This window comes from Centroberyx affinis, unplaced genomic scaffold (genome assembly GCF_046629955.1).
Source record: "Centroberyx affinis isolate AG114_WGS23_722 - 3 ecotype Tasmania unplaced genomic scaffold, CSIRO-AGI_Caff_v1 ptg004558l_1, whole genome shotgun sequence".
In the NCBI taxonomy this organism is placed as follows: Eukaryota; Metazoa; Chordata; class Actinopteri; order Beryciformes; family Berycidae; genus Centroberyx; species Centroberyx affinis.
This window is the reverse complement of record NW_027282186.1, coordinates 36929-55000: the sequence shown is the minus strand read 5'-3', so window position 1 is coordinate 55000 and position 18072 is coordinate 36929. Positions and strand designations below refer to the sequence as shown.

At 43.9% G+C, this 18072-nt stretch overlaps 1 protein-coding gene across 1 annotated transcript in view; it reads right to left on the bottom strand.

Moving 5' to 3' along the window:
* cwc22 (CWC22 spliceosome associated protein homolog) overlaps positions 1-18072 on the bottom strand; it is a 28015-nt gene extending 9943 nt beyond the window's left edge. Inside the window, exons 1-10 of the mRNA XM_071544404.1 lie at positions 17992-18072; positions 11913-11964; positions 11451-11728; positions 8843-9090; positions 6399-6638; positions 6175-6303; positions 5669-5837; positions 2182-2235; positions 1737-1872; positions 858-1064 (exon numbers count right to left, since the gene is read on the bottom strand). Coding sequence (XP_071400505.1) covers positions 858-1064; positions 1737-1872; positions 2182-2235; positions 5669-5837; positions 6175-6303; positions 6399-6638; positions 8843-9090; positions 11451-11728; positions 11913-11964 — 1513 coding nt within the window. The 5' untranslated portion in view covers positions 17992-18072. The remainder of the gene's footprint in view (positions 1-857; positions 1065-1736; positions 1873-2181; positions 2236-5668; positions 5838-6174; positions 6304-6398; positions 6639-8842; positions 9091-11450; positions 11729-11912; positions 11965-17991) is intronic.

Sequence of the window (18072 nt, the reverse complement as noted above, 5' to 3'; positions counted from 1 at the left end):
ATTACAAATAGACTAGGGCTGAACAATTAATCGAAATTTTATCCAAATCGCAATATGGCCTCCTGCAATTTTCAAATCGCAGGAGGCGGTTTTTCAATGAAAATGAGAATAATGATGTAAAAATTATCATTCCCTCTAATATCGCAAATCATATCACTATTGCAATATCAGTCAAAATAATCGCAATTAGATATTTTTTCTAAATCGTTCAGCCCTAAAATGGATCCAATCACTGCAGGAGCAAAACTCTGTGTTCTGCACATATCAGAAACTTTTATTCTGATTCCATACGGTGGAGCGTGTAAACACACATCTCAATGTGATCCTTGTATTTAGAGCTCATGTAAACACTTGCGTGGCAATCTTCCTTCGGAATGATTTCATTCATTCATTCATTTATTTAACTTGGCTTTTAATTAATGTCATTCTATTTTTACTTTCTATTTTTTTACATATATCGTTTTTTACCAGTTTCTGTTTTACTCTCCCTTTTACCATCTACTGATCTATTTATTGCTACACTTTTCCATTTGCCCTTGTTTTAATTTGCATGTTTTCAATTTGTATTTCTTTTAATATCAAACATTTTTTTTTATGTAATACTTTGAACTGCATCGTTTGTATGAAAAGTGCTCTATAAATAAAGTTTATTATTATTATTATTATTCAGAATGAAAAAAAATGTCTCATGTAACCGCAGCTACAGAGAGAGAGAGAGAGAGAGAGAGAGAGAGAGAGAGAGAGAGAGAGAGAGAGAGAGAGAGAGGTAGAGACAGAGAGAGTGGTAGGGAGAGAGAGAAGTAGAGGTAGAGAGAGAGAGCAGTAGAGAGACAGCAGAAGAGAGAGAGCAGCAGTACTCAGCAGGTCCTCGGTGTTGTACTCGTCCTCCAGCGGCAGCATGTGGGTGAACTGGTCTTCTTCGTCCACCAGGTCCAGACCGGCCTGGACCACCGGGTGGTCTTTGAAGCCGTCCTTCCTGATGGCGAACATCACCTCGATCATGTACTGAACACGCTTATCGATCGATGACTCGTGAAGGACGTTCCTCAACCGCTCAAATATAGCTGGAGGAGAGAGAGAGAGAGAGAGAGAGAGAGAGAGAGAGAGAGAGAGAGAGAGAGAGAGAGACAGAGACAGAGACAGAGACAGAGAGAGAGAGAGAGAGAGAGAGAGAGAGAGAGAGAGAGAGAGAAAGTTTTCATCACTCCTTAACAGTCTGACTTCACAAAACAAAGAAGAGAAGAGAGGAAGAGAAAAAACAAGAAACACACCAGAGACTTCCAGAGCAGATCTGGGTCAAACTAGTGATGGGTATTGTTTACATTTTACTGACACCGGTGATAAAACAATAAACTTTTAGAAGAATAGAATAAACTTTTACGGCCCGCCTCTTCTTTTATCTGATTGGCTAGTCCAGTGATTCTCAACCTTTTTCATCTCAAGGACCCTAATCTAGACCCCATTAGATGAGGTTTTGTCTCTCTGACCCAAATCTGAGGATATTTTTATTGTCAGATATGATTTTGTCCAGAACTCCATGACTGTCTGTGTTGTAGGTAGAGAGACAACAGAGAAACTTCTTCTACATTCTCTAACTATGTTAACTTCTTGTAAATGAAGTAATGGTGACAGGTAGGTACCGGTCGTATGTGAACCGGTACCATAGTGGTACCGGGTTTCGGGACCCAACCCTGGGTCAGGTATTAATATGAATATGAATATTAATAACAGCGTACCATTGATCCCTCTGGGCGAAACCTCGGTCAGTTTGAGTCCACATTCCTTCAGGAAGGAGATGGAGACTTCAACGCTGTCATCAGTCGGACGCTCCAACAGCAGAGTCAACATCTCCAGACACAGAACCTCATGAGCCTGAGAGAGAGAGAGAGAGAGAGAGAGAGAGAGAGAGAGAGAGAGAGAGAGAGAGAGAGAGAGAGAGAGAGAGAGAGAGAGAGAGAGAGGGAGAGAGAGAGAGAGAGAGAGGAACCTCCTCAGTTCATTTCAGACGCTGCTCTCAGAACAGCTGATGAAGACAACCTGAACTAAAACTACAGAGAACAGAAACTAAAACTGAACTCATCTGAAAGGAGACAAGAAAACTATCAAACACAAAGCAGAGACCTGAGCTCAGGTTAAAGGTTAAAGGTTAAAGATTAAAGGTTAAAGGTCAGGAGGACGCACCACGTTCTGGTTGATGAGGTGAGCGACGAACTTGGAGGCCGTCAGACACTGTTGCTGGAAAACACAAGAACAAGGCAGAACATCGTTACTGATCCAGGAACTGTTGAGCAGAGTGTCAAACAGTAGAAAACTGAATGAAGCAGAGTTAAACCGCTTCAGAAAACACAGATCTAAAGTCTTTATTCACAAAACTCTTTGTGTTTTATAGTTTCCATTCAGCTGTTTTAACTTCATACATCATAATTCACAGCCAACTGAACTCTGCTCTCTACTCTGCCAGTAGAGTCTCCTCTCTTCTACTGACAATAGAACAGACTCTTCTCCCTCCATCTGGATCCTGCTTCCTGCAAGGCTTGATGCTCCTTGGTCCCATGATGTTCCTTGATGTTCCTTGGTCCCTTGATGCTCCTTGATGTTCCTTGGTCCCTTGTTGCTCTTTGGTCCCTTGATGTTCCTTGGTCCCTTGATGCTCCTTGATGTTCCTTGGTCCCTTGTTGCTCTTTGGTCCCTTGATGTTCCTTGGTCCCTTGATGCTCCTTGATGCTCTTTGGTCCGTTGATGCTCTTTGGTCCCTTGACGCTCCTTGGTCCCTTGATGCACCTTGGTCCCTTGTTGCTCTTTGGTCCCTTGATGTTCCTTGGTCCCTTGATGCTCCTTGATGCTCTTTGGTCCGTTGATGCTCTTTGGTCCCTTGACGCTCCTTGGTCCCTTGATGCACCTTGGTCCCTTGACGCTCCTTGGTCCCTTGATGCACCTTGGTCCCTTGATGTTCCTTGATGCTCTTTGGTCCGTTGATGCTCTTTGGTCCCTTGACGCTCCTTGGTCCCTTGATGCTCCTTGATGCTCTTTGGTCCGTTGATGCTCTTTGGTCCCTTGACGCTCCTTGGTCCCTTGATGCTCCTTGGTCCCTTGATGTTCCTTGGTCCCTTGATGCTCCTTGATGTTCCTTGGTCCCTTGTTGCTCTTTGGTCCCTTGATGTTCCTTGGTCCCTTGATGCTCCTTGATGCTCTTTGGTCCGTTGATGCTCTTTGGTCCCTTGACGCTCCTTGGTCCCTTGATGCTCCTTGGTCCCTTGATGTTCCTTGATGCTCTTTGGTCCGTTGATGCTCTTTGGTCCCTTGACGCTCCTTGGTCCCTTGATGCTCCTTGATGCTCTTTGGTCCGTTGATGCTCTTTGGTCCCTTGACGCTCCTTGGTCCCTTGATGCTCCTTGGTCCCTTGATGTTCCTTGATGCTCTTTGGTCCGTTGATGCTCTTTGGTCCCTTGACGCTCCTTGGTCCCTTGATGCTCCTTGGTCCCTTGATGTTCCTTGATGCTCTTTGGTCCGTTGATGCTCTTTGGTCCCTTGATGCTCCTTGGTCCCTTGACGCTCCTTGGTCCCTTGACGCTCCTTGGTCCCTTGACGCTCCTTGATGTTCCTTGGTCCCTTGACGCTCTTTGGTCCCTTGACGGTCCTTGGTCCCTTCACGCTCCTTGGTCCCTTCACGCTCCTTGGTCCCTTCACGCTCCTTGGTCCCTTGATGCTCCTTGATGTTCCTTGGTCCCTTGATGCTCTTTGGTCCCTTGATGTTCCTTGGTCCCTTGATGCTCCTTGATGCTCTTTGGTCCCTTGATGTTCCTTGGTCCCTTGATGCTCCTTGATGTTCCTTGGTCCCTTGATGCTCTTTGGTCCCTTGATGTTCCTTGGTCCCTTGATGCTCCTTGATGTTCCTTGGTCCCTTGATGTTCCTTGGTCCCTTGATGCTCCTTGATGTTCCTTGGTCCCTTGATGTTCCTTGGTCCCTTGATGCTCCTTGTTCCCTTAATACCCCTTGGTTCCTTCATGTTCTTGATGTTCTGGTTTCAACACACCGCAGCCTGACACCTTCATCACTTTGCTGTCTGTAGTAAAGTTCAGCTCTTCACCCCCAACAAAGAAAACTAACTCCAGCAGAATCAAACAGTACATCCTGTTCCTCTCTGTTCAGCCAATCCTGGACGGAGGGGATTTGACTCCGCCGCCTGGTTTCAGGTCTCAGCCGATGCGACCTCATGATGTGACTCCAATACAGCCGGTCGTTTTGGCCGCAATTACGTAATTTTGAGTTCACGCACTTCCACATGAAGCATGAGCCTTAAAGTCATACTGAGTAGTATTTGCTGCTTGTAAACACAACTTTCAAATTTGACCCCTCCTCCCGATATTAGAGGGAATGATAATTTTTACATCATTATTCTCATTTTCATTGAAAAACGTATTAAAATGATTATGGTGTGATTTTTGCGGGGATCTGTACCAAACAAAGATGTTTTCTTCAGTCTGTAGAATATGATGTGTAGGCCAGGACATCTCTGCAGCACCACAATATTTACTTTAAAATGATATTTTGACACATTTCACCTTTAACAAATAGTGCGCCTCCTGCGATTTGAAAATTGCAGTAGGCCATATTGTGATTTCAATAAAATTACGATAAACTGTTCAGCCCTAATGTCACCCTCTATAGAGTACAACAGGTGGTGACATCACCTGGCACCAAAGACCAGCCAATTGCAAATGGCCAGTTCAGTACCCAACTTTTCACCATTAGGTGTCAGGCTTCACCACAGATTTGGGTTTGGGGTTCAGTTCCTCTTTAATGAGTTAGTGACTTCCATCCTGTCCTGAGACAGACAGCGCTGCAGTTTGAACATGTGACTCTCCGAAACAGAAATGTCCGAACTCGCCGCCCGGCTCTGCTGTGATTGGCCAGATGTAACGAGGTATGAAGGGAGCTCTACCTTCTCCTCAGAACAACTTCCACTCAGCTAGAAAACTGATTGTAGAGTTTGACCCATTTTTTTCTTTTGTTCAGAAGTCAAAGTGCTGAGCTGGACTCTCTGTAGTCAGGTGAGTCAGCGTTTTAACAGAGAGAACAGAGAGATGAAGGGAGGAGGAAACACCTGGCAGGTAGAACAACACTAAAAATAAACAACTGGGTCTCACAGACAGACAGATGGAGAGAGAGTGAGACAGGAAAGATGGCTTCTACTACTGAACCTTTCCACTGCAGCATGTTTCCCTCTTGTGTTTAGAGGTTTCATTTTAAACTTCATCAGTTTCAGTTGGACAGCAGCTTCCTCCAGCAGCTGAAGCTCTCAGACAGAGAGACAGACAGTCAGACAGAGAGTCAGACAGTCAGACAGAGAGACAGACAGTCAGACAGAAAGTTTTACTGCAGAAGTTACTGAGCTGAATAGCTGATATTATATTGTATATATTTTTGGCCTTTATTACACAGTTCAAAGTAGAGAGAGAAAGACTGGGAAAGGGGGGGTTGATAGAGGATGTCAGGTTTGACCTCTGACCCACCTGGACGCCACAGCTCAGCTTTTCAACCAACTTTTGTCACAACTTTCCAGCTGACATTCAATTTCAGTTTAAACCGGTGCAGCATCTCTGTTTAAGGTGTTAACCCTAACCCAGACAGACAGACAGACAGACAGACAGGCAGACAGACAGGTACCTTGAGGTTGCGGCGGTAGCCCTTCCTGAAGTTGAGGATCAGCCTCTTGAGGATCAGCTCTCCTATCTGAGGAAACTTGGAGTTGATGATGGAGACGACAGCAGCGTAGACATGAGTGAAGATGGGAGAGGCAGACTGAGCCTGGAGCACCGAGCGGGCCAGGAGACCCCTACAGAGAGAGAGAGAGAGAGAGAGAGAGAGAGAGAGAGAGAGAGAGAGAGAGAGAGAGAGAGAGAGAGAGAGAGAGAGAGAGAGAGAGAGAGGGAGAGACAGACAGAGAGAGAGAGAGAGAGAGAGAGAGAGAGAGAGAGAGACAGACAGACAGACAGAGAGAGAGAGAGAGAGAGAGAGAGAGAGAGAGAGAGAGAGAGAGAGAGAGAGAGAGTGTTCAAAATCCCACAAGAGGTCGTTGAAGTCTCAGTTCAAAAACCCAGCTGAAAAGTTGGCATTGTGTGTGTGTGTGTGTGTGTGTGTGTGTGTGTGTGTGTGTGTGTGTGTGTGTGTACCTGCCCCTGACGATGTTCTCCTGCAGCAGCTCCTGGATGATGTTGACGATGTTCGACACGTTCACTTTGTTGATCAGACCGTTGATGGACTTCTTCAGAGCCTCCCAGCTCATCCTCTGATAGGCCAGGCTGCAGGGGGCGGGGCATCGTTAACACACACATACACATATTTACATATACACACATCCACGTGCACACATCACTACACACACACACACACTCACCTGCTCTTGTCGGTGATCTGCTGCTGCATCATGCGCAGCTTGGCGGGGGGGATGTAGGCTCCGCCCGTCCTCGTCAGGATGGGATCCAGCTCCTCCTTCTTCTTCTTCACCGGCGGCTCCTCGCCCGCCGCCGCCTCCCTATTGGCCGGCGAGGGCGAGCGGCCCCGCCTCCTGTAGTCCGACTCCGCGTCCCGATTGGCCCGCCGGTCGAAGCGCCCCTCCCTGTTGTCATGGCGATCCCTGGAGGGAGCGGAGAGGAAGAGGAATCCACAGAAGAAGAAAAGCGAGACAAAAGAAGAAGAAGAGTGAGAGTCTGCTGTGTTGTCAGATCCTCTTCCTCATCATCCAGAATCACAATCACATTTATCTGGTGAGGTTGGAGTTTCATTGTCTTCTGATTTGTTCTCTAATTTATTATTTTATTTACTATTTTTATTTCTCTCACTCCAAGCTCACCAGATCAAATCCCTTGTATGTGTAAATGTACCTGCAATAAACCTGACTGTGAAGCTGACTCCTCTTCAGTCTGTGAGGTTCAAAACATCAGCTGTTCACTGATGAAGAGTCTTTCACTTCACTTTATTTGTACAGCAGACAAGAAACTAGAACTAACCGCCTCACGGTTGTTTGCCTCCGCCAATAAACTTTGTTTTATCATTGCAAGGACAGTCTTTATTTATTGAACATATATAATTAATGTGATTATTAGGTCAACTTAAGGGATTTTGGTGTCTGCAAAAGTAAGTGACAGCACTTCCACCGTTTCTGTAGAATGACCCAAGATCGTTTTCTCAGCTACAGTGGTAAGCAAAACATTATGATGTCACAGTGAAGTTGACCTTTGAACTTTTGGATATGAAATGTCATCACTTCATCATTTTATCCTATTAGACATTTGTGTGAAATTTTGTCATAATTAGCCTATGAATTCTTGAGTTATGGCCAAAAACGTCTTTTGTGAGGTCACAGTGACCTTGACCTTTGACCACCAAATTCTAATCAGTTCATTTTTGACATTTGTGCCAGACGTAATGAAATTCCCTTGAGGCGTTCCTGATAGGGCTGAATGATTTTGAAAAAATATCTAATTGTGATTATTTTGACTGATATTGCAATTGCGATATGATTTGCGATATTAGAGGGAATGATCATTTTTACATCATTATTCTCATTTTCATTGAAAAACGTATTAAAATGATTATGGTGTGATTTTTGCGGGGATCTGTACCAAACAAAGATGTTTTCTTAAGTCTGTAGAATATGATGTGTAGGCCAGGACATCTCTGCAGCACCACAATATTTACTTTAAAATGCTATTTTGACACATTTCACCTTTAACAAATATTGCGCCTCCTGCGATTTGAAAATTGCAGTAGGCCATATTGCGATTTCGATAAAATTACGATTAATTGTTCAGCCCTAGTTCCTGAGATATCGCGTTCACGAGAATGGGACGGACAGACAGATGGACGGACAGATGGACGGACAGATGGACAGACAACCTGAAAACATAACTCCTCTGGCCGCAGCTGTCCCCGGAGCGGAGGCATGAAAACAACAAGTGTCGACCAAGGTGCTGAACAGACTGAACAGAACACACCGAGAGACAAAACAAAACACACAAGTAAATCCTCCAGAATAAAGGCTACAGAGCAGAGGAGGTTTTAAAGACGCCAATCGAAGGGTCAGATCTAACACTGAGGGGCGGAGCGTCCCACAGAGTCCGGCCGGGACAGAGGAACAGCTCGGAGCTTCAGGACAGACCTGAGAGACCTGCAGGGAACTGAAGGAGACGGGAGATGTAAGACTAACCTAGACCGTTAAGGCATTTAAAAACTAGCAGAACCTTAAAGTCAATTCCTTGGGGGAACAGAAAGCAGATGAAGAGACACCAGAACAGAAGAAATGTGGAGTGTCTCTTTTTTTGGTGCCGGTGAGAAACCTTGCAGCAGCGTTGTGGAGCAGCTGCAGGAAGACCAGGACACAAGGACACAAGGACACTAGGACACAAGGAGTTACAACTACTGAAGAGTTAGGACATGAAGGCACGGATGACTGTTTCTAGGTGGTGAAAAGAGAGGAAGGACTCGGCTTTAGATCTGGTTCTGAGCTGGAGGAAACTGGATCTGACTACTGAATGGATCTGTTTATCAAAGTTCAGGTCCGAGCCAAAAATACCAAAAGACTCCTGACACAGGGCCGACCGGCTGAGGCTGTCAGTTATGGGAGAAAGAGAGTCCAGAGGCCAGATGTTAAGAACTCCGCCCAACATGACCTGGTCCTCCAGACCTCTGAGGAGAGGTCTGAGGAGCACAGACCACTGGGTCCAGAGGGAGGTAGAGCCGGGTGTCATCAGCATAACGGTGGAATGAAATATGGTACCTGCGTGTGATTTGAGTGTGTGTGTGTGTGTGTGTTTGTGTGTGTGTGTGTGTGTGTGTTACCGAGCGTAGCGTCCTCTGTCGTAGCGTTCTCGATCCCGACTCCTGGACCTGGATCTGTGTGTCTCTCTGTCTCTGGATCTGTCTCTCTCTCTGGATCTGTCTCTCTCTCTGGATCTGGACCTGGACCTGTCTCTCTCTCTGGACCTGGACCTGTCTCTCTCTCTGGACCTGGACCGGTCTCTCTCTCTGGACCTGGACCTGGATCCTGGAGGTGTGTGTCTGGTCTTGGTCTGGTCATCTGGAGCTCTCTGGAACATGAAGCAGAGCAGACTGGTTAACAGACTGGTTAACAGACTGGTTACCCTGCAGGATGGATCGACTCTGACACATCTAGCTGACATGAGGACCTGACAGAAGCCTGCACTGCCACCAGACTACAGACAGTCCAGTTGATTTATACAACCTTTATCACAAGCCAGTCACAAAGGTCTTCACACCACATTATATACCTGTCTGTACCTGTCCTGTACTGTAACTGTCCTGTACCTGTCTGGTACTGTCCTGTACCTGTCCCTGTCCCTGTCTGTACCTGTCCTTTACCTGTCCTGTACCTGTCCGGTACTGTCCTGTACCTGTCTGGTACCTGTCCTGTACCTATCTGGTACTGTCCTGTACCTGTCTGTACCGGTCCTGTACCTGTCTGGTACTGTCCTGTACCTGTCTGTACCTGTCCGGTACTGTCCTGTACCTGTCTGGTACCTGTCCTGTACCTGTCTGTACCTGTCCTGTACCTGTCCCTGTCCGGTACCTGTCTGTACCTGTCCTGTACCAGTCTGGTACTGTCCTGTACCTGTCTGTACCGGTCCTGTACCTGTCTGGTACCTGTCCTGTACCTGTCTTGTATCTGTCTGTACCTGTCCTGTACCTGTCTGTACCTGTCCGGTACTGTCCGGTACTGTCCTGCACCTGTCTGGTACCTGTCCTGTACCTGTCTGTACCGGTCCTGTACCTGTCTGGTACCTGTCCTGTACCTGTCTTGTATCTGTCTGTACCTGTCCTGTACCTGTCTTGTATCTGTCTGTACCTGTCCTGTACCTGTCTTGTATCTGTCTGTACCTGTCCTGTACCTGTCTGTACCTGTCCTGTAACTGTCTGTACCTGTCCTGTACATGTCCTATACCTGTCCTGTACCTGTCTGTACCTGTCCTGTACCTGTCCTGCACCTGTCTGGTACCTGTCCTGTACCTGTCCTGTACATGTCCTGTACCTGTCTGGTACCTGTCCTGTACCAGTCTGGTACTGTCCTGTACCTGTCTGTACCGGTCCTGTACCTGTCTGGTACCTGTCCTGTACCTGTCTTGTATCTGTCTGTACCTGTCCTGTACCTGTCTGTACCTGTCCGGTACTGTCCGGTACTGTCCTGTACCTGTCTTGTATCTGTCTGTACCTGTCTGGTACCTGTCCTGTACCTGTCTGTACCGGTCCTGTACCTGTCTGGTACCTGTCCTGTACCTGTCTTGTACCTGTCTGTACCTGTCCTGTACCTGTCTGTACCTGTCCTGTACATGTCCTATACCTGTCCTGTACCTGTCTGTACCTGTCCTGTACCTGTCTGTACCTGTCCGGTACTGTCCGGTACTGTCCTGTACCTGTCTGGTACCTGTCCTGTACCTGTCTTGTATCTGTCTGTACCTGTCCTGTACCTGTCTGTACCTGTCCGGTACTGTCCGGTACTGTCCTGTACCTGTCTTGTACATTTCTGTACCTGTCCTGTACCTGTCTGTACCTGTCCTGTACCTGTCTTGTACATTTCTGTACCTGTCCTGTACCTGTCTGTACCTGTCCTGTACCTGTCTGGTACTGTCCTGTACCTGTCTGGTACCTGTCCTGTACCTGTCTTGTATCTGTCTGTACCTGTCCTGTACCTGTCTGTACCTGTCCTGTAACTGTCTGTACCTGTCCTGTACATGTCCTATACCTGTCCTGTACCTGTCTGTACCTGTCTGTACCTGTCCTGTACATGTCTGTACCTGTCCTGTACCTGTCTTGTATCTGTCTGTACCTGTCCTGTACCTGTCTTGTATCTGTCTGTACCTGTCCCTGTCCTGTACCAGTCTGTACATGTCCTGTACCTGTCTGTGCCTGTCCTGTACCTGTCTGTACCTGTCCTGTACCTGTCTGTACCTGTCCTGTACCTGTCCTGTACCTGTCCTGTACATGTCTGTACCTGTCCTGTACCTGTCTGTACCTATCCTGTACCTGTCCTGTACATGTCCTGTACCTGTCCTGTAACTGTCTGTACCTGTACTGTACCATGCTTCATCAAACACTCAGTTCACATTCTCACCTGTAGGATTCACCTGCAGGTGTTTGAACACCAAGAGGACACCAACCTCAACCTCAACAAACAACACCAATCTGAACCTAAATGCCAACCTCAATGACAACACCAATGCCAACCTCAACACCAACCTTAACCTCAACAACGCCAAGCTTAATGCCAACACCAACCTCAACACCAACACCAACCTCAACACCAACACCAACCTCAACACCAACACCAACCTCAACACCAACATCAACCTCAACACCAACATCAACCTCAACACCAACACCAACCTTAACGCCAATCACAACCTCAACAATAACAACATCAGTCCTTCCTCACTTTGATCTGAGCCACGCTGCTCCTCATCCTCCTCATCGCCCCCTCCTCTTCATCATCGTCCTCATCGCTGCTGCTGCTGTCTGAGCTGCTGGAGGCGGGGCTCCTGGAGGCGGGGCTCCCGGAGGCTGGGCTCCTGGAGGCGGGGCTCCCAGAGCGCGGGCTCCTGGAGGCGGGACGGCCTGCGGGACTGGCCCGGGGAGAGGGCCTCTCTCTGGGGCTTCCCTGCACCGAGCTGGCCGGTCTGGGACTGACTGCTGGACTGGCCTCATCCTCTGAGGCTGAGGGAGGGGGACGGGGGGGCGGGGGGGGCAGAGAGGGAGAGAGAGAGTTTTCAGGTTGACTTCCTACTGCTGCTACAATAGCTACTTCTATGTTTCTACTCCCAGTGTTATTTTTACCTGCCACCACTAAAACTATTATAATGATCAACGACAACAACGACATCAGGGTGTGTTGACTCACTCTGTTCCCTCCCAGCAGGACTGGGGCTTCGGCTTCTCCCTGGGGAGTCCATCTGGAGAGGACACACACACACACACACACACCTCTTCATCATCATCATTACAACAGACAGGTATTCAGTGATCATAATTAAACTCATTCATACACCTCAGTTATCAGCAAACTGCAGGACTGTATGGAGGGACAAGCAGGAAACTCACTTATGGAAATGCAGTGGGAGTTTGATTTAAACTGACGACTCTGGGAGCCCAGAGGGGACAATATTAAGACAGGATTATTTTGACTGATATTGCAATTGCGATATGATTTGCGATATTAGAGGGAATGATCATTTTTACATCATTATTCTCATTTTCATTGAAAAACGTATTAAAATGATTATGGTGTGATTTTTGCGGGGATCTGTACCAAACAAAGATGTTTTCTTAAGTCTGTAGAATATGATGTGTAGGCCAGGACATCTCTGCAGCACCACAATATTTACTTTAAAATGATATTTTGACACATTTCACCTTTAACAAATATTGCGCCTCCTGTGATTTGTAAATTGCAGTAGGCCATATTGTGATTTCTAGAGATGCACCGATTGCAATTTTCTTGGCCGATTCCGATTTCCGATTTTTTAAAAGTCTGACCTGCCGATTCTGATTTTGGCCGATTCCGATTTTCTTTCTAAGAACTATAAACAGCATACACAAACATTTTTGTAACTTTTCTTTAATGGAAAATTAAAATTCAATTGTATGTTCATAATAAAACATTGACTATTAATAACTTATATTTTCTCCAAAACTGCACCAGGTTACAGGATCTTCTCTCACTCTCACTCAAACAAATCTCAAAATAAAAAAGTTCTCCAGGTTACTGGACAGAGCTTTTTTGAACAAATAAAATCTAAATTAAAATGAATTGCAGTATATCCCACTTTATACTTTCCCGAAAGAAAACAGGTGCAACAGATCTATATAACAACACACGGACTATTACTATTATGGACTATTATACAACAGGTAGTTCCGACCAAGCGATCTGATTGGTCAACTAGACATTTAGAACGTGATCAAATCAGCATGACAGCACACCTAGCCTCATCACTAAATATTACTCCGCCATATTATCATACAATATATTTAAATATAACGCTAACTCTGTTCAGCCTTGATGTTCCAGACGCTCTGCATCCTCCATCAGCTGTGCCGGTGAGTCGGTGACACGGCGCTACTAGCTTAAAAATACATGTGAAGTTCGCGGACATAGCAGCTAAATCTGTCCGTGGAAAAATTATTTTTTTCAGCAGATATCTTAGTTACAACAAGATCGAGCTAGCGAGGCGGTTTTGTGTTTATATGTGTGGTATTTATTCAGTTTGGGAAATCCCGCGATCTCTAGAAAGCATTAGCTCCAGTTGGCTGCTGACTCAACAGGGACTAGAACTCGTCTGTTGCAGGTCGGTACTGAGGCTCCGCCTACTTGCTGGAGCAGTAAACTAGGTTCCATTACATAGGAGTCTACTGACGTGACTGACTGTTTTCCAGTTATTAGTCAGACCCCATGTATTTCCAGGGAAACGGAGATAACACTAGCAAAAAGTTTTTTATTTTGAGAGCGAATTGCCCCACAATATGAATACATTTTGATTATATCTTTTATTTTGTTGGTAACTGTTGTTTAATCGCAATATTACACTGGAGGGTGAGCGTTACCGTCATTATTGGCTCTACAGTGCCTCGGTCTGTAAGCATCACGGTAACGCACACCCTCTCGTGTAATATTGCTTAATTACAGCGGAGTTTTTACCGTTGTCTTAAATTTGACCGGCACAGAATGGGATATATGAGACCGATCGGCCGGTCACCGGTCACGGCCGATTCCGGTCACCGGCCGATCGATCGGTGCATCTCTAGTGATTTCAATAAAATTTCGATAAATTGTTCAGCCCTAGTCTACATGTTGTTATAATAAAGTTAATTAGTTAGTGAGGCAACAGAATATTATTGCACTGTAGTTCTCTCATGTAGGGCTGGGCGATATGGTTGAAATCAATATCATGATAATCATAAGGATTTTTCTCGATATCAATATATATCACGATATGGTTCATGATGCAAAATCACGTTAAATAATCGAATTAATGTTCATCTCATTGAACGGAATGGTGATGTTAAGTCTGATGTCAAACAAAACTGAAATATTCCAATAATATTCCCACCATACCTCATTTTATCAGAGTTTTTAAGTAAAATTTGCTTGTCATCATCAGTTCAGACAGCAGAAATGTGTCACGATATTAAAATATCTTCATATCATCATGATATGATTCCACTGAAAGACGATAAACGATAATATTGAATTATCGCCCAGCTCTACTCTCATGGATGGAGAGAGAGTGTTAAGCCAAAATCTGGCCGAGGTGTTAACAGGACCGGACACCTTTCCCTGATGTCCAGCTGACTGTCCTGTCCTGTCCTGTCCTGTCCTGTCCTGTCCTGTCCTGTCCTGTCCTGTCCCAACACACAGCAGCTCCTTTCAGTAACTTTCACTTTTCTAACTCAGTCACCTGTTATTATTATTATTATACAGAAAACACCAGAAAGCAGTAGGGCTGGGTTTCAAAAATCGATTTTCTGTTTCAAATCGATCTTCATTTGAATGATCCAATATCGATTCATAAAATCCCAAGATCGATTTATTCTTTTAATATATGCCCAATATATGCCTGTAGAGTCTGTAGAGTTGCACAACTTGCACTATATTGTGTTGACTGGTGCAGTGTGTTGGTCATGTTAAATCAAAAGTACATTAACGTAACTGCTTTGGGGTCAATTCTTAATGTAAACATGAATATTTTTAATAATGCACCATTTTAGAGGGTTCCTTGTACAATTTACAGCATTAGTTCTCTGAGAATCTCTTTCATATCCAAGCAAAATTGATATATAATTGTATTGTAACTGAATATCCCTAACCGAATCAATATTGAATCGAATCAAATCGGAAATAGAATCGAACCGGGAAATCAGTGGCAGAGATATGACGTGTTATAGAGATATAACGTGTTACAGAGATATGACGTGTTATAGAGATATAACGTGTTACAGAGATATAACGTGTTACAGAGATATAACGTGTTACAGAGATATAACGTGTTATATCTCTGAGATATAACGTGTTACAGAGATATAACGTGTTACAGAGATATGACGTGTTATATCTCAGAGATATAACGTGTTACAGAGATATAACGTGTTATATCTCTGAGATATAACGTGTTACAGAGATATGACGTGTTATATCTCAGAGATATAACGTGTTACAGAGATATAACGTGTTACAGAGATATGACGTGTTATATCTCAGAGATATAACGTGTTACAGAGATATAACGTGTTACAGAGATATGACGTGTTATATCTCAGAGATATAACGTGTTACAGAGATATGACGTGTTATATCTCAGAGATATAACGTGTTACAGAGATATAACGTGTTACAGAGATATAACGTGTTATATCTCAGAGATATAACGTGTTATAGAGATATAACGTGTTATAGCTCAGAGATATAACGTGTTACAGAGATATGACGTGTTATATCTCAGAGATATAACGTGTTACAGAGATATAACGTGTTACAGAGATATAACGTGTTATATCTCTGAGATATAACGTGTTATAGAGATATAACGTGTTATAGCTCAGAGATATAACGTGTTACAGAGATATGACGTGTTACAGAGATATAACGTGTTATAGAGATATAACGTGTTATAGCTCAGAGATATAACGTGTTACAGAGATATGACGTGTTATATCTCAGATATAACGTGTTACAGAGATATAACGTGTTACAGAGATATGACGTGTTACAGAGATATGACGTGTTATATCTCAGAGATATAACGTGTTACAGAGATATAACGTGTTATATCTCTGAGATATAACGTGTTATAGAGATATAACGTGTTATAGCTCAGAGATATAACGTGTTACAGAGATAACGTGTTATATCTCTGAGATATAACGTGTTATATCTCAGAGATATGACGTGTTACAGAGATATAACGTGTTATATCTCAGAGATATAACGTGTTACAGAGATATAACGTGTTATAGAGATATAACGTGTTATAGCTCAGAGATATAACGTGTTACAGAGATATGACGTGTTATATCTCAGATATAACGTGTTACAGAGATATAACGTGTTACAGAGATATGACGTGTTATATCTCAGAGGTATAACGTGTTACAGAGATATAACGTGTTATACCTCAGAGATATAACGTGTTACAGAGATATAACGTGTTATATCTCTGAGGTATAACGTGTTACAGAGATATAACGTGTTATATCTCTGAGGTATAACGTGTTACAGAGATATAACGTGTTATATCTCAGAGATATAACGTGTTACAGAGATATAACGTGTTATATCTCTGAGGTATAACGTGTTACAGAGATATAACGTGTTATATCTCAGAGATATAACGTGTTACAGAGATATAACGTGTTATATCTCTGAGGTATAACGTGTTACAGAGATATAACGTGTTATATCTCTGAGATATAACGTGTTACAGAGATATAACGTGTTATACCTCAGAGATATAACGTGTTACAGAGATATAACGTGTTATATCTCTGAGATATAACGTGTTATATCTCAGAGATATGACGTGTTAGAGATATAACGTGTTATATCTCAGAGATATAACGTGTTACAGAGATATAACGTGTTATAGAGATATAACGTGTTATAGCTCAGAGATATAACGTGTTACAGAGATATGACGTGTTATATCTCAGATATAACGTGTTACAGAGATATAACGTGTTACAGAGATATGACGTGTTATATCTCAGAGGTATAACGTGTTACAGAGATATAACGTGTTATACCTCAGAGATATAACGTGTTACAGAGATATAACGTGTTATATCTCTGAGGTATAACGTGTTACAGAGATATAACGTGTTATATCTCTGAGGTATAACGTGTTACAGAGATATAACGTGTTATATCTCAGAGATATAACGTGTTACAGAGATATAACGTGTTATATCTCTGAGGTATAACGTGTTACAGAGATATAACGTGTTATATCTCAGAGATATAACGTGTTACAGAGATATAACGTGTTATACCTCAGAGATATAACGTGTTACAGAGATATAACGTGTTATATCTCTGAGGTATAACGTGTTACAGAGATATAACGTGTTATATCTCAGAGGTATAACGTGTTATAGAGACATAACGTGTTATAGAGATATAACGTGTTATATCTCTGTGACCCAGCCCAGAGAGCAGCATGGATCACCAATACAAGTTCATAGAAACAAAGTGCGGCTTGATGCATTAACTATATGCTGCATTTCCCCTCCCAACAGGTCAGAGGTCAGCCTCTACGAGCTGTGTAGGTTTGTCAGCAGGGAAGACAACATTATTAACATTATTAACGTTATTAACGTTATTAACATTATTAACATTATTAACATTCTTTTCAATGGAGTTTGGCTCAAACTTCTCTCCGTACAGGAGCACGGAGTGTACAGGAGCTAACGTTAATGTTGTTTTTGTGTTTTAGAGACATTTCTGACTGAGTTTCATGTTGTTAGAAACAAGGTTCAGGTCTGATGTGGTTTGGTGTTTAGACACTTTCAGTCTCTGCTGTTCTTTCTCCTCAGCTCAGAGTTGAAAACTCACAGATTCAACAACAAATAACACGAAGCGTCTGTTCAGTGAACAGAGAAACACACAGAGGCTCAGTTCTGCTCATCTGAACAAACTTCGACAAAATCACCTGAACAGACAGAATATCAAACTGCCTCCAACGTCTTCACATCGTCGGAGTTCAAACGCCATGTGTGTGTGTGTGTGTGTGTGTGTGTGTGTGTGTGTGTGTGAGTGTGTGTGTGTGTGTGTGTGTGTGTGTGTGAGCGGGCGCTAAACCGAGCTAGCCTGCTAATGAGCGGTTAGTGAAAGCTAACGTTAGCTAAAAAGCCTTCGCTCTTCTTCTTCGTGTCTTTTCACAGAAAAGCGTCTCGTGTGTTATCTTCAGGTTTTTCTCTTTTCTTACCTTTGTGTTTTCGGGCTGTTAGCTCCGCGGCTAAATCAGAGTCTTTCTTCCACCACAAAACTTCCTACAATACATCAACAC